This window comes from Crassostrea angulata, chromosome 2 (genome assembly GCF_025612915.1).
Source record: "Crassostrea angulata isolate pt1a10 chromosome 2, ASM2561291v2, whole genome shotgun sequence".
Taxonomy (NCBI): domain Eukaryota; kingdom Metazoa; phylum Mollusca; class Bivalvia; order Ostreida; family Ostreidae; genus Magallana; species Magallana angulata.
In genome coordinates, this window is record NC_069112.1 from 73,721,469 (window position 1) to 73,739,187 (window position 17,719).

General features: G+C 37.1%; 2 protein-coding genes across 2 annotated transcripts; both read left to right on the forward strand.

Moving 5' to 3' along the window:
• Positions 1 to 12,873: 12,873 nt before the first annotated feature.
• Positions 12,874 to 15,000, forward strand: LOC128174848 (uncharacterized protein K02A2.6-like). Its single transcript, XM_052840282.1, has one exon. The coding sequence runs from the start codon at positions 12,874 to 12,876 to the stop codon at positions 14,998 to 15,000; it is 2,127 nt and encodes a 708-aa protein (XP_052696242.1).
• Positions 15,001 to 15,270: 270 nt separating this feature from the next.
• On the forward strand, positions 15,271 to 16,764 carry LOC128174849 (uncharacterized protein K02A2.6-like). The gene has a single exon (XM_052840283.1). It carries the CDS (start codon positions 15,271 to 15,273, stop codon positions 16,762 to 16,764), a length of 1,494 nt encoding a protein of 497 aa, XP_052696243.1.
• Positions 16,765 to 17,719: the final 955 nt, after the last annotated feature.

Below are 17,719 nucleotides of genomic sequence, written 5' to 3' on the forward strand. Positions count from 1 at the left end.
GCTACAATTAACAACTTTGCTTTTATAATGCATTACGAAATCTTAATCGTTTTTATGTAATTTGTAATAGACTTTACGAGTTTCTTGCCCCCCCCCCCCAAAAAAAAGGGGCCAGCCCCTTTTTCTTGATTTCTTTGAAAAGGTCTTAAGAATACTAACAATTTTTGTTCTTACACCCATCTAAAATTGTTGATCATTTTTGAGATACAAATGTATGAATATTTTAGGGGCCAGCCCTCTAGATCCTTAATGGGGACAGGAATTTGTGTTTTGATAAGTGGAATCGAAAGGCCAGCCCCTTTTTCTTGATTTTGGTGAATTATCTACTACTTTTGTTATATATGTCTTAACAAAATAATAACTGATAAAAAGATACAGATCAAAACGTATGAAAATTTTGAATGAAAATTCGTACCCAAAATTCCGTGTCTCAGTGAGCTCCAAGGAATACAGCCACTGACATAAAACTTAATAGGGCCTAACTTCAAGCTATATTCTATATATCCTGAAAGTTGCAAAGTCATATCTTTGATAGGTTCTGAGATCATCTCTGCACAAAATAGGTCGTAAAAATTACAAAATCGGCCGTAAATCGGTACCGGAAGTGACAACGTTAAAAATTTCAAAAACATATAAAATTCAAGTCACGTGCCATCAACTATGAAAAAATAGTTGAAATCGGCCGAATAGTTTACGAGAAATCGCGTGCACAAAATTTGGAAAAAAAAATAATAATAACTAGACACGATCTCGTTGCGAGCAACGAGGAGGTCTTCCGTCCGATTTTTAGAAGAGGAAATGACCTTGCCTTTTATCTTCACCAACGAAACATCAGGAAATGCAGATGTGATCTAAAAGAGCGATGAAGGATTATACACCCCGTTGGATCCCTTATTTAAAGGACCAGCCCCATTTTATTTCATATTAAATAAGAAGTCTTTTGACCTAATAACAGGTCTAATGACCTGTAATAAAAAGAAACCGAAGAAAAAAAAAGAGGGTCTGCCTTTGTAAACGGAAGACCCTAATAACAATAAGAATTGACGGGTCTTCCGCTGAAGACGGAAGACCCTAATAATAAAAGACTGTTTTTGTCTAAATCTTAATTGAAGAGTGGTTTTCAACTTGTACTACAATCCAACAACCCTTTTATGTTGAATATTTTAGTTAGAAAATTAAATAAAAAGGAGAGAAAGAAATAGAGAGAAAGAACAAATCTTGGCTCCGGCGAGAATAGAACACATAGCCTTTGCAGGTGTCTCAAAACATGGCTGACGCGAAATAATTGCCGAATTTGTCTTTGAATTTGGGGTAACAGTGCGAGGTCATTTGAAATATTGATGCGTGTTTGTGTCTGGAGGGGGGTGAAAAGACCCGAGCTTGATTGTCGTCTTAAATAAATCGAAAATAGAATTTTGAGGTGTGGATCTAGGATTCGGTTAACAACAATTAGGGGAAGTCCTAAAACAATGACTGATGCATTTTACCCATGTATTTCAGTGTTGAGAATGTTTTTTCGTGTCGTTTACTATTATGTTTGACTGTTTTATTTCAGCAGGATTGATAAAATCTTTATAAATGTAGAAATAACGAAATCAGTAACACGTAAATTTATTCGGTAAAAATTTGATGACAGTAATTTCCACAGTTCTAACATTCATAAGTAGTTCACACGCTATCGTAGATACAGACTAAACGGAAAACAAGAAATATACATGCAACAGAAATATTACGCTTCTGCTTACATCGTTTGTACTGTGTAAATTTTAAGTCCTCGTACATGTTATACTCGCCGTTTGATCTCAGGAATTTCTTCTTAATTGTTCAATCCGTTGCATATTTGGCAGACAATAAGAATGGGGTCCGAGGTACATTTACACAAAATTTCATTAGGATTGAGTAAGGGGCTCGGGAGTTAGAATTTTTTTCTACAGTACATGTCAAGCACGCCACTCGAAACTCAAATGCCCAAAAATTCATATCTCTCTTAAAAATAACGAATAGGTCTGGTCATTAGTACAGTAATCTAGACTTGAACTAGGTTGAACAGTAAGGTTCAAGATGACAGATCCAGTAAAATCAGGCCAGAAAAACTAAATGATTTTGTGAATAGGAAGGGGGGGGGGGTCGGTGGGTGTACTGTGTAAATTTAATTTCCACGTATAGGCATTAAGCGCCGTTTAATTTCAGGAATTTCGTCTTAATTGTTCAATCCGCTGCATATTTCACAGACAAACAGAATGGGGTCCGAGGTTCATTTTCACGAATTTTCATTAGGATTGAGTGAAGGGCTTGGGAGTTAGAATTTTTTTTTAAAGTACATGTAAAACACGACAATTGAAACTCAAATGCCAAAAACTCTGTTATTAATGAACGAATTGGTCTGGTAATTAGTACGGTAATCTAGAATGGTATTTAGTTGAAATTAAAGGCCCAAGATCAAAGATCAAGGAAAATCGGGCCAGAAAAACTAAATGATTTTATGAATTGGGAGGGGGGTGGGGGGTCGGTCGGTGACTTCTATATTAAACGTAGAATATTAAAATCTAAATATCACATATTACACAATTTCTAAATAAAATACATATGTTAGAACAATGTAAAAGCGTTGTTTGAAAGATGTAACTGTTGATTTTTTTTTACATCTATATATTCTTAGGCTCAAATACTCATAAACGGGTGGGAAGTTTTTAAACCTTGTCGCAGTCACCCGTTCGTTTGTATAGTTACGTGTATAAACTTCGGAGGTTTTTCTTAATCCCGACAGGCAACAGATTTGTATCAGTATATAGACATGCACAAAAAAAGGAAAAAGTACACCATCTTTAATAAAAATGACTTTTTAGCGTTGACTTCCAATCAGTAAGAAGACAATCATTAAACAACGAATTTCAAATTATTTGAATCCATAGACATTATCCCGTAACTTGATATAAAATATGTATAATTTTTGGACGCCAATGTACATTTAGCTTCTATCCAATTTACTGCATGTTACCTGTACTAGTTCTTATTTAAATGCTAAAACATTTGTACTTGAGAGAGAGAGAGAGAGAGAGAGAGAGAGAGAGAGAGAGAGATTACATAGTGTTATATAATGTTCAGGAAATCAATATGTAAGCAAATTATGTCAATAAACGCATGTATACATGCATGTGTGTATCTATATATGGGATTAAATACTAAGCAGTCCTCCTTTTTAAGCCGAGTACAATAACGTGGGTGCATTGCTAAATGTTGTGTGCATACAGTCATTGAGATGGTGGCATTTCTTTAATGCCGGCAAAGCGACCCAGCAAACTCTAATGCGGTCGAACTGCAGGGGCACTTCGGCGGCATGCCTTTGATGTCGGCGATACGACGAGCGTCGGAATTTAGAGAGCTGCTGACAGAATTTGCTCTATATTTGTACTGAAAAAAGCCGCTATTTTTTTTTTATTTATGACAAAAATAAAACGGAAAACATTCAAATCCATCATTTAAAAGATAAAACCATTAATCAAAACACAAATAAGAGAGAAAAAAGATTCGGCACTCATTGACTGAACCCGGGTCGCCTGGGCACAAGTCCACCACTCTAACGACTGAGCTACGCGGAGCCTCGCTTCAGAACTTTGGAGTCCCAAATCTCAAGAATGCGTGGATTGATTTTAAAACGAATTTCCTATTCTGAAGTTTTGAGATCGTCTCTATCGAATGAAAAAATAAAAAAAATTCAAATCCAAAAATTTGAAAAATTAAGGTTTTTCATTTCCTTCCGGTGACGACCGGAAGTGACGGCAGACGTTCGGATATGCGAAGGGCACTGCGGCCGTTTACTCTCTACCTGCGGCTAACGACTCTCTACCACCACTGAAAATTTGAAAGTTATATCTTTGATACTTTTTGAGAAAACGCGTGAACAAGCAAAAACATAAAATCTTTAATATCTCGGGACCGGAAGTGACGACCAAATATTTGATCGATAAATTTCTTACAAATTTTGTGCTCAGTGAGGTCTGAAAGTTTCATGAAAATCGGCTTAAGCGTTTTTGAGAAAACGTCAAAGAAAAAAAAAATAATAATAATAGGGGAAAAGAAACACAGCAATAACAATAAGGTCTTCCGTTTCCAACGGAAGACCTTAACTAGATGCAATCTCGTTGCGAGCAACGAATAGGTCTTCCAGACGAATTTTAAAACCCTAAACTCTAAACTACAAAAGTTGTCATTAAACACTTCGTTGCATTTGCAATTGCAAAGCGGAAAACCATAATAAAAAAAGAAAAAAACGTGTTCCTCTCTTGATACTCTGACATTTTCAAATAAAACATGAAAATAACAAAAAAAGAGACATTTCAACGATATATCTGAGATATCTCAACATAAGAAACGCAATAATCATCTCGATGATTTACCATGAGATTTTAATCCTGGGTAGAATTTTTGAAAAAAAAATTAAAATTAATACTATCATTAATTAGAAAATTTAAAAAATACAATTTTGTTTGGTTCCGGTGACGACTGGACATGCCGGATAAATCATTGATACCTTTGCTGCACATCTACATGTTTAGGTCTATCATATACCAAATCTTGGTTACTCAATCAGTTTCCGTTATTGAGTCTTGCACAGTCAAAATCAGAAAAAAATCTTAAAATATCTGAGATACCTCAGTAGAAAAAAGCAATACTCATGTATTTACCATTACACTAATGCGCTGAAAAAAAAAAAGTCTGGAAAATTCTTTCGAAAATTATAAAAGCAAAAAGTACAATTTTGCTTGCTTCTGGTTACGACCAGAACTGACAGACAAGTTATTGATGCGTATTCTGCACATATTCATAAAAAGGTCTATCATAAAGCAAAAATTGGTTGCTCAATCACTTACTGTTTTTGATACATCGCGCGTACAAAATCGGAAAAGAAATATATCAAATAGATATCTGAAATATCTCAAATGAGGATTACGTATATTTCATTAGAAAGGATCTAAAATAGATAGAATTTTTCATTTAAAAAGCCGATTTTTGATGTCACCTTCGGCGACAACTGAAGTGATGGACTAATGACTGATACAATGTATCTATTCTGCACATTTACATGTTAAGGTCTATTTTTATAGCAATGATTGGTTGTTCAGTCACTAGACTTTATTGAGATCTCGCGCGGACAAACTCAGAAAATTAACATCTCAATAAGATCTGAAATATCTCAACAGAAGAAATGCACTTTTCAAGTATTTGCCATTTCAACACTGTGTAATATTTTGAAAACAATCTGGAAAATTCTATTGAAAATTACAATAATAGAACATAGAATTGTGTTTGGTACCCGGGACGACTGGATTTTACAGATAAAAATACATAAACAACGTCGCAGGCGTGCGGGGAATGTCCTTACTTAACTCTTTATATACGTTGTCTTCGGAAACAAATATCGTTTTGCACTAAAATTTTCAGATCTAAAGAAATATATGTAAATATAATACACTTCGAAATTTTGTCATTACAGCGAGTTTTCATGATTTTATTGCAACTGTGACACTACTTTTGGAGCAACCCTCGTATCAATCCCACAGTGTTGTGTATTTGGTGTTCTGAAAAGTGTAAGTGTCTCCGAATGTTATTCATGTCTCATTTAACGTTAAGCTCGAATGATGTAGAGATTATTTGACTGATAAATTTTTTTTTTCTTTGATCACTAGCTCCGATCAAAGAATGTCATTTTCAGTGTGAAGTCTCCGAATTTAAATTAATGTCTCATTTAACGTTAAGCTCGAATGATGTAGAGATTATTTGACTGATAAATTTTTTTTTCTTTGATCACTAGCTCCGATCAAAGAATGTCATTTTCAGTGTGAAGTCTCCGAATTTAAATTAATGTCTCATTTAACGTTAAGCTCGAATGATGTAGAGATTATTTGACTGATAATTTTTTTTTCTTTGATCACTAGCTCCGATCAAAGAATGTCATAATTTTTCTCCACCTTTCCCTTTAAACTAAATCATTCTTTAATATTTCATGTAAAGAAATGCATCTAATTTTTTGAGGCTTTAAAATGTGAAGTAGTAAAACAAATTAAAATGGTGCCTTAATGGCGCTCAGACAGCAATCTGAAGATAATTGCGAGACAGTTAACAAATATATTTCTGCACCAAAACGCTTTGTATCATAGCAATTTTATCACAAATAATATACCTTCTATCTTTTTTGAAACCTTGAGAGAGAGAGAGAGAGAGAGAGAGAGAGAGAGAGAGAGAGAGAGAGAGAGAGATTATAACTTAACAAATTATCAGACTTTTAATCCTTTTTTAAACACCTTACCTTCAGTCAGTCAAAAGATGCTTTTTAATTTAAGTACATTGTACATGTTTCATCTAATTAATTTCTTTTGTCTTTACACGCCCTTATAGTTACCACAGTTACGTATACACTACTAAGTATATTGTGAATGTATACCCTCTGTCCAGGTAATGCACATGTGCGACCTTTTAGTAATTACCTAAAATAATGATGGACTCTACCTAAAGACGTATGAATTGTTAGTATATTATCAAACGTTCCTGATCTATTGAAAATTAAACAAAGCACGAGAAAAAAAGACAATATTGTTTGTGCAGAACACCACTGTGGAACCTTTTTTCTCTCTCAGATTAGGGGTTTATTCTGATTAGGTAAGGTGTGAATGCCTGCAGGGCTTCATTTACCCGTGTGTACGTGTCGTGAAATCCTCCGCTAATCCGTATACACCGAAAGAGATTTAAAAACAACGGGACTACGTGTAAATAGTGTGTTCAAATTATTGTAAAAATACTCATGTTTTTATTTTTTTTTACTCCGATTCGCAAACAATTTGTCAAAATCTAATCCGCTATCAATATTTAATATTCCACAACATAATTTAGTGATACGGCTATACTGTGATGTACCATTCGCTAATGGCCGAGTGGTTTATATAAACAAAGACATATTTTAGATACATGTAAATGCACATGAGCAAAAAGAATAATAACTCTGAGATAAATTGCAATAAGTGACTACGGGTAGGGGAAAGCCGGACCTTAAATGCTAACATTAAAGGTCCGGCCGGACCATTTTACGGACCGGACCTTAAAATATACGACACCGGACGCCGACGCCGGGGGTATAGCATATGCTCCCATTGACTTTGTCTCGGTGAGCTAAAAGGCGAAAGCGCGAAGATTCGAAGGCAAGAGTGCGCTCGAAGTTGCAAAGGCGAAGAAGCGATAGTAGTATCACTTCTTCGCCTTCGCAACTTAGCACTTTCGTCTTCGCATGTTCGCGCTTCGCCGTTGCATCTTCTATATTCTTCATATTGTTCATGAATTATACTTGCATTGAGGATTTCCTCAATACAAACTGCTGGGTTTACAAGTTCATCACCCAGAATTAATGATGAAACCAAAATTATGAAAAGTTTACTCCACTGTTAGGCATTATAACCAAGCTGTAGTTAGTAGGCACTGACAGCAGCCATTACGCCAGTAGAGGTTAACAGCCAATAAGGAAAATCGTCAAAGTACTGAGAGGACTCGTACAGAAAGTATATTTTACTTTATCCTCGGCATACTTTAGTAAGTTGAGTTAATATCAAGATGATTAATGCATCAATAGTTTGTATGAGCATTGGTAACTTTGGATACAATAAAGATCGTGTGATCAAAGCGGGATATAAACCCCTAACATGGGTCTTAACCTGTTATCAACGCTTTTAGAAACAACTACTTTTATTGTAAATAAAAACATTTTTGGGAACAAATTTTGTAATTATTCATGGTACGTATGTGTCAACTCTATATCTCTTTGTAAATCAAGCTGGCATTATAAATGTATAATAAGCAGATGTACGCATGCAGGGGGTATATCTATTAACACCCCATGGTCAAGTTACCCAGGTTGTTTGATAGTCTGTAATTTGCATTTGCGCACAACAGGGTCACCGAGTGTTAGGTGTCAAGTATGTTTTCACCATAGTTCAATTAACACGTCTAGCATTCGAATATCTTTATTTAATTATTGTGGTAATATATCATGTCAGATGTGAATATTATCTCATTACTATTTTTTCTGTTCTGGCTGCTGGACGCAAGAAATTTTCATGAACTTTGTTTAACCCACCCACCCACCCACATTCCTTTGAACATACGATATAGTATGTAAGATTTTTTCCCCATATTTTCATATGAACACTGTGAGGTGGCGGTTTTTAACCCCACCTTTGCAAGATTATTGTCATTTATTCAATGATTTTTTATTATTTACTCTGTTGTTTTCATTTTAAAACAATACAAATGTAATTCATTGAATAAACGACCTTTAATGCAATAACTTGTTTAATTTTCTTTGCAAATAAACTTGGACTCATTGGATTATGATAATGTACAGGTTTTTCTGGTGTATGGTGGATTTCCTTTACTGGAAAAATGTGGTTGTCAAAAAATCTTTTCTTATCATAATCGATCAGTGTTTATTATCTATTAAGATTTACTATAGTCAGGTACTCTTCACAAATTTGCTCTAAAAGAATAAAGTCTATTCATGATCACAAAACAACATTACAACAAATGTTTAGAATATTGATGTTCTTGTATTACGTAGAAGAAAACAAAACTAACGCAGAATGACTTTTGTTAAAAATCACTTTCCCCAAGAAATGTAAATAAGAAGTATTCATATTCCTGCGTTACCTGCCCCCTTAGTCTTTTTCCATAAAGATATATACATGTATCATTCTTCGATTGACAATTCGTTCATCAATGAATATTATATCTTTACAACAATTATTCTTTCATGATTATTGTTCGTTTATTATCACACAATATCCTCATTGAATATGAATTTTTCTTTATTTGCGTCATTTTCCGCCGTATGTCGACGAGAGAAGTAACGTAACTGTTAACAATCAATTTGTGGCAATGTCAGAGTGTTTTGCGTGTGCTTGCTACGGATATGAAAAACTATATATACAGCGATTTATTTACAAGTTCGGTGTTTATAACTTTAAGATAAGTTAAACAGAGTGAAAATTAAGCAATTTCAAAGTCATATCTTGGATACGGGGTAACCAATTTCTATTCATGTTTACAGGTGAGGGGGGTTATTTTTTTATGGGGGTCATTTTTCTTCATGTTTAACATGAAGAAAAATAACCCCTGGGTCTTTTTTCTTCAGAAAAATCCAGTTATTCTTCAGCTAGGGGGGTCATTATTCTACGTAGAAAAATGACCCCCGGTCATTATTCTACGGGGGTCATTATTCTTCATTACACCGGCAAAGCGACCCAGCGAACTCTAATGCGGTCGAACTGCAGGGGCACTTCGCCGGCATGTCTTTGATGTCGGCGATGCGACGAGCGTCGGAATTTAGAAATCTGTTGACAGAAAAGAGCTCTATATTTGTACTGAAAAAGCCGCTATTTTGTTTTATTTATGACAAAAATAAAACGAAAAACATTCAAATCCATCATTTCAAAGATAAAATCATTAATCAAAACACAAATAAGAGAGAAAAAAGATTCGGCACTCAGAGACTGAACCCGGGTCACTCTAACGACTGATCTACGCGGACCCTCGCTTCAGAACTTTGGGGTCCAAAATCTCAAGAATTCGTGGATCGATTTTAAAACGAATTTCATATTCAGAAGTTTTGAGAGCGTCTCTATCGAATGAAAAAATAAAAAAAACTCAAATCCAAAAAATTCCAAAATTAAAGTTTTTCATTTCCTTCCGGTGACGACCGAAAGTGACTGCCGACGTTCGGATATGCGAAGGGCACTGCGGCCGTTTACTCTCTACCTTCTCTGAAAATTTGAAAGTCTCATCTTGAATACTTTTTTAGAAAAATCGTGAACAAGCAAAAACATTAAATATTGAATAACTCGGTACCGGAAGTGACGACAAAAAAAATCTCGTGTAATTTTCTTACAAATTTTGTCGTTAAAAAGATCTGAAAGTTTCATCAAAATCGGCTTAAGCATTTTTGAGAAAACGTGGGAGAAAAAAAAAAGAATAATAATAACTAGACACGATCTCGTTGCTCGCAACGAGGAGGTCTTCCGTCCGATTTTTAGAAGAGGAAATGACCTTGCCTTTTATCTTCATAAACGAAACATATCAGGAAATGCAGATGTGATCTAAAAGAGCGATGAAGGATTATACACCCCGTTGGATCCCTTATTTAAAGGACCAGTCCCATTTTATTTCATATTAAATAAGAGGTCTTTTGACCTAATAACAGGTCTAATAACCTGTAATAAAAAGAAACCGAAGAAAAAAAAGAGGGTCTTCCTTTGTAAACGGAAGACCCTAATAACAATAAGAATAGAAGGGTCTTCCGCTGAAGACGGAAGACCCTAATAATAAAAGACTGTTTTTGTCTAAATCTTAATTGAAGAGTGGTTTTCAGCTTGTACTACAATCCAACAACCCTTTTATGTTGAATATTTTAGTTAGAAAATTAAATAAAAAGGAGAGAAAGAAATAGAGAGAAAGAACAAATCTTGGCTCCGGCGAGAATAGAACACACAGCCTTTGCAGGTGACTCAAAACATGGCTGACGCGAAATAATTGCCGAATTTGTCTTTGAATTTGGGGTAACAGTGCGAGGTCATTTCAAATATTGATGCGTGTTTGTGTCTGGAGGGGGGTGAAAAGACCCGAGCTTGATTTTCGTCTTAAATTAATCGAAAATAGAATTTTGAGGTGTGAATCTCGGATTCGGTTAACAACAATTAGGGGAAGTCCTAAAACAATGACTGATGCATTTTACCCATGTATTTCAGTATTGAGAATTTTTTTCGTGTCGTTTACTATTATGTTTGACTGTTTTATTTCAGCAGGATTGATAAAATCTTTATAAATGTAGAAATAACGAAGTCAGTACCACGTAAATTTATTCGGTAACAATTTGATGACAGTAATTTCCACAGTTCTAACATTCATAAGTAGTTCACACGCTATCGTAGATACAGGCAAAATGGAAAACAGGAAATATACATGCAACAGAAATATTACGCGGCTGCTTACATCCCTTGTACTCTGAAAATTGTAAGTCCCCGTACAGGCTATACTCGCCGTTTGATCTCAGGAATTTCTTCTTAATTGTTCAATCCGCTGCATATTTGGCAGACAATAAGAATGGGATCCGAGATACATTTACACAAAATTTCATTAGGATTGAGTAAGGGGCTCAGGAGTTAGAATTTTTTTTTCTACAGTACATGTCAAGCACGCCAATCGAAACTCAAATGCCCAAAAATTCATAACTCTCTTAAAAATGAACGAATAGGTATGGTCATTAGAACAGTTATCTAGAATTGAACTAGGTTGAAAATAAAGGATCCAGTAAAATCAGGCCAGAAAAACTAAATGATTTTGTGAATAGGAAGGAGGGGGGGGGGGGTCGGTGCGTGTACTGTGTAAATTTAATTTCCACGTATAGGCAATAAGCGTCGTTTAATCTCAGGAATTTCGTCTTAATTCTTCAATCCGCTGCATATTTAAGAGACGATAAGAATGTGGTCTGAGGTTCATTTTCACGAATTTTCATTAGGATTGAGTGAAGGGTTTGGGAGTTAGAATTTTTTTTTACAGTACATGTCAAACACGACAATTGAAACTCAAATGCCAAAAGCTTCATAACTCTGTTATTAATACAAGTAAAATCGGGCCAGAAAAACTAAATGATTTTATGAATTGGGAGGGGGGGGGGGGGTCGGTCGGTCGGTGACTTCTATATTTAACGTAGATTTTTAAATTCTTAATATCACATATTACACATGTACAATTTCTAAATAAAATTAATATGTTAGAACAATGTATAAGCGTTGTTTGAAAGATGTAACTATTGATTTTTTTTTTTTACATCTGTTTATTCTTAGGCTCAAACACTCATAAACGGGTGGTCAATTTTCAAACCTTGTCGCAGTCACCCGTTCATTTGTATAGTAACGTGTATAAACTTCGGAGGTTTTTCTTAATCCCAGACAGGCAACAGATTTGTATCAGTATATAGACATGCACACAAAAAAAAAGAAAGAAAAGACCCTAACCATCTGTAATTAAAATGACTTTCATGGTGTTTTATAGTGTTCAGGAAATCAATGTATAAGCAACCTATGTCAATAAACGCATGTATTCATGCATGCGTTTATCTATACAATTATGTAAATAACTACTAATCAGTCCTCATTTTAAAGCCATGTAGAATAACGCTTGTGCATTGCTAAGTAAATGCTGTGTGCATACATTCAAGGAGATGGCGGCATTTCTTTGATGCCGGCAAAGCGACCCAGTGAACTCTAATGCAGTCGTACTGCAAGGGAGCTTCGGCGGCATGTCTTTGATGCTGGCGATGCGACGAGCATCTGAATTAGGCCAACTGCTGACAGAAACGAGCTCTATATTTGTACTAAAGAAGCTGTTATCATCTTTATTTATTATAAAAATAAAACGGAAAACAATAAAAACCATCATTTTAAAGATAAAATCATTAAACAAAACAAAATTAGGGAAGAAATATAATCGGCACTTGGGGACGGAACCCGGGTCGCCATGGCACAAGTCCACCATGTAACGTATGTTTATTTTGATCGGGTTCGATGTACGAACATTACACAATAAATGTTGTTGACCAGAACACACGTGTTATCCCTACTCCGAGTCCAGCCACTCCAGGTGTGCAATAAGCATACATTACATGGTGTCAGAAGTGCGTGACGTGTCAGGAAAATCATTCTGGACATTCATACCGTTTTCGAGAGAAACATTTCTTCACATCTTTGGATATATCGAGGTCAGTGAGTGTGGAATTTCAAGACGGCCGCTGCTGCACAGTTCGACCCGCCGCTCCTCGACTGGGACGCATCTGACATGTATCAGGAATTCTGTCGCTTTACACAGCACGTACAATTTGTATTCAAAGGACCACTCGCATCCGCCAAAGACAAAGATCGTGCAGGATGGCTAGGTATCTGGATCGGTAAACAAGGACGAGAAGTGTACAAGACATTTGACTGGGAATCCGGGGATGAGGACAAACCCGACAAGATTTTCGACAAATTCGAGGCTTACGTCCGCCCAAGAAAAAACAAACGAACAGCCAGATTCAAAGTCAAACAGAGGAAACAAGGTGAAAGTGAGTCATTCGATAACTTTGTTAAAGACTTGAGGCTTATCATTTGGGACTGTGAATACACAGATCCAGAAGATGTCCTGATAGATTGTATAATAGCAGGAGTCAGACACATGAAAGTACAGGAGAGACTATTAGACCAAGGCAGTGACCTAACACTCGCAAAAGCTCTCAGCATTGGTCGACAGTATGAGAACTCGCAGAAACAGCTAAAACTCATTCGAGGAAGTGAGGATCAAACAGTTACCCATCAAATCTCACAAGTACATGCCACACAGAAGAAATTCTACCAGCATAAACCCAGTTATAATACGAAGAAACACAAGAGGCAGCCTTACAAGTCTAGAAACAAGAGCGAAAAATGTAGCAGATGTGGGCTCGACCCGACAGAAAGCCATGTGAAATCAGGCCAGTGTCCGGCAATAGGAACAAGAGGCAACTACTGTCACAACAAGGACCATTGGACAGCCGCGTGCCGAAAACGTACAAGAGAAGTTAACACACTACAGGAGACAGTTAGTGAGACAAACAGTGAAACTAATTCATCAGATGAAGACATACTTCATATATATAGTGCACAAGATGACAGTTCTATGGCAAATGACAAATGGGTTGTAAAAGCAACTATCAACAGTAAACCTGTTAGATTTCGAATAGACACTGGGGCCAAGTCTTCGATCATTGTAAAATCAGTGTTTGACTCTCTAGGATCTTGCGCACAGACTCGCAAGAGCACAAAAGTTCTCAAGTCTTACACTAATCATAGGATCAAGCCTCTGTACAGCGTTAACCTTCCAATCGAACATAAGGGAAGACGAGTGAATGTGCAATTTGAAATTGTAGAATTAGAGCAGGAAAACATCATCAGTGGAGATGTAGCAGAAGAACTCAATCTTATTGAACGAATACTGAAGCTTGATGACAAGGTTGATAATCCGCCAGAATCCAAGTTTAAAGACTTTCCTGAGCTTATAAAAACCTCAGGAACTCTGCCTGGAGAACACAACATTGTAATAGACCCAGACGCAGTGGGAGTTATTCACGCACCCCGTAGACAGCCTGCAGCACTGAAACCGCTTATCATTGGAAAGCTCAAGGAGATGGAACAGAATGGCTACATCACAAAAGTAGATACCCCGACTGAGTGGGTCAGTTCAATGGTCGTTTCGACGAGGAATAACAAGATTCGCATATGTCTGGACCCGTCCGACCTGAACAAAGTTGTAAAGAGAGCTCACCATCCCATGAAAACAGTCGAGGACATTGTGTCGAACATACCTAATGCCTGTGTTTTCTCCAAGCTAGATGCTAAATCAGGATTTCTCCAGATTAAGCTGAACGAGAAGTCATCATACCTAACAACCTTTAATACTCCAATTGGAAGATACAGATGGCTACGCCTTCCATTTGGCATTAAATCTGCCCCTGAAATCTTTCAGCACATCATGGATCAGATGCTTGAAGGGATAGAAGGCGCAGCAGCTGTGATGGATGATATACTCATAGGAGGACAGGATGTAGAACATCATGATCAGATATTCAGAAAAGTCATTGAGAGAGCTACACAGTATAACCTGAAACTTAATTATGACAAGTGTGAAATCAGACAGCCACAAGTCTCATATGTAGGACACTTGATCACCAAGAATGGCATTAAGCCAGATCCGTCCAAAGTCCGAGCTCTAGTTGACATGCCAAGGCCAAAGGACAGAGAAGGAGTAAGACGGTTCCTAGGACTAGTCCAGTATTTAGCCAAATTTATCCCAAACTTGAGTCAAGTGGACGCACCACTCAGGGTACTAGTGAAGTCGGAAACAGAATTCATGTGGCATCATGAGCAAGAAAACAGCTTCAATGAACTGTAAAGACTTTGTAGTCAACAACCTGTGCTTGCATTTTATGACGTCAACAAACCGGTGGAGATTCAATGTGATGCATCAAAGGATGGGCTTGGAGCAGTCCTTATTCAAGCAGGGCGTCCAGTTGCATATTCATCTCGCTCACCCACAGACACAGAGAAACGCTATGCGCAGATAGAAAAAGAAATGCTGTCCATTGTACACGCAGCTACAAAATTCCATTGCTATATATTTGGAAAAGAAACTACCGTCTACAACGACCACAAACCATTGGAAATGATCGTTAAAAAACCGTTAGCATCAGCACCAATGAGGCTGCAGAAAATGCTGCTGAAGCTACAGTGGTACAACCTAAAAGTCTGTTACCGTAGAGGAAAGGATATGACAGTGGCTGATGCCCTGTCCAGAGAGTACTTACCTGAGGCAGATCCGGAGATGGAGACTCTTGAAAACGTCAATATGTTCAACATGTTAGATGTCACTCCTGATCGCTACTTGGATATAGCCCATCGCACCAGATTAGAACTGTCAGACCTCTGTAGCATGATAGTAAATGGATGGCCGGACATTAAGTCTGAAACCCCTCTTTGCGTGAGAGAATACTGGAATTCTCGAGATTTGTTATCAGTCACAGATGGCATAGTCTTCAAAGGAATGAGGATCGTTATACCACCAAGCTTACGCAGTCATATGCTGAAGCTGATTCATGAGTCACATTTGGGAATCGTTAAATGCAAACAGAGGGCTAGGGAGGTCTTGTACTGGCCCGCCATGAACGCAGCCATTGAAGAGGAGGTCAGGAACTGTCCTAAATGTGCCATGTACCAAAACAAACAAAGTCGTGAACCACTTGTACCAACAATTACTCCTGAGATCCCTTATGGTGAAGTTGGCTGTGATTTGTTTGAATTTGAACAGAAAAAATACCTTATGATAGTGGACTACCATTCCAGATACTTCGACGCAATTGAACTGAAGTCCACAACAACATCAGCAGTTGTCAGTGCAATGAAAGCTACCTTTAGTTGCCATGGGATTCCAATGAAACTGCGTTCTGACAATGGACCTCCATTTAACTCACAGGAGTTCCATTTATTTTGTGACCAATATGGAATACAACACACCACATCAAGTCCGCATTTCCAAAGTTCCAACGGAGAAGCAGAAAGAGCAATACAGACAGTCAAGAAATTATGGAGAAAGTCCGATGACAAATATCTCAGCCTGTTGAACTACCGCACAACACCCTTGGAATCGGTCAACCTATCACCAGCACAACTCCTAATGGGCCGCAGACCAAGGAACAACTTGCCAACCCGTACAGAGCTACTTAAGTCCAGAAATACCAGACAAAACCTAAATCAACAAATGAAAGATATCAAGGAGAAGCAGAAGCTCTACTACGATAGGAGACATGTGAAAGAATTACCGCGATTAGACATTGGTGACCCCGTGAGAGTTGCACCCCCTGAAAACTCGAACACTAAAGAGTGGAAACCTGCGACTGTAGTTGAGCAACACAAACAGCCGAGATCCTATGTAGTTGAGTTCAACAATAATCAGAGGCTCAGACGCAACAGAAAACATCTCAGAGGAGCAAACGCCAATGCTAACCGCGTACCAGAGCTCGAAGAAGAACCGGATATAGCAAGTGATTCTGAGATCATGCACGATCCTCCAATCATGCTACAAACAACCATAACAGCTGACAAACCTGTTGTCACTTCTTCTGGTCGCGTGGTAAGAAAACCGGAACGCCTGGACCTTTGAACTTCTGTGTATTGACTTCGGGAACTTTGTGCAAAATCCGCAACTGAAGCAATGTGTTTATTTCCTTAAGATGGATAATTTCAGTTATTTTTAGATTTTGATTTTCTTTAATTGAATAATACTTATTGACTAAAGTTTAATCTGATGACAAACTTTATTTCATTACAATCATTAGTGTTATAATATTAATATGCTTTTTATTAATCTTTCGGAAGAAAGGGAGATGTAACGTATGTTTATTTTGATCGGGTTCGATGTACGAACATTACACAATAAATGTTGTTGACCAGAACACACGTGTTATCCCTACTCCGAGTCCAGCCACTCCAGGTGTGCAATAAGCATACATTACACACCACTCTAACGACTGAGCTACGCGGACCCTCGCTTCGGAACTTTTGAGCTCAAAATCTTGGGAATGCGTGGATCGATTTAAAAACGAATTTCATATTCTGAAGTATTTTAAGTGTCTCTATCGAATAAAAACATAAAAAAAATTCAAGTTAAAAAAAATGAAAAATAAAGGTTCTTCATTTCCTTCCAGTGACGACCGGAAGTGACGGCGGACGTTCAGATATGCGAAGGGCACTGCGGCCGTTCACTCTCTACCATCTCTGAAAATTTGAAGTTTCTATCTTAAATACTTTTTGAGAAAATCGTAAACAAGCAAAAACGTAAAATCTTTAATATCTCGGTACCGGAAGTGACGACCAAAAAAAGCTCGTGTAATTTTCTTACAAATTTTGTCATGAATAAGATCTGAAAATTTTATGAAAATCGGCTGAAACATTATTGAGAAAACGTGGGAGAAAAAAAAAAGAATAATAACTAGACACGATCTCGTTGCGAGCAACGAGGAGGTCTTCCGTCTGATTTTTAGAAGAGGAAATGACTTTTCCTTTTATCTTCATCAACGAAACATATCAGGAAATGCAGATGTGATATTAAAGAGCGA

What these genes read in the sequence shown, in the direction of transcription:
- LOC128174848 (XM_052840282.1), top strand. Translation starts at nt 12,874, where the DNA reads ATGTATCAGGAATTCTGTCGCTTTACACAGCACGTACAATTTGTATTC.
- LOC128174849 (XM_052840283.1), top strand. Translation starts at nt 15,271, where the DNA reads ATGATCGTTAAAAAACCGTTAGCATCAGCACCAATGAGGCTGCAGAAA.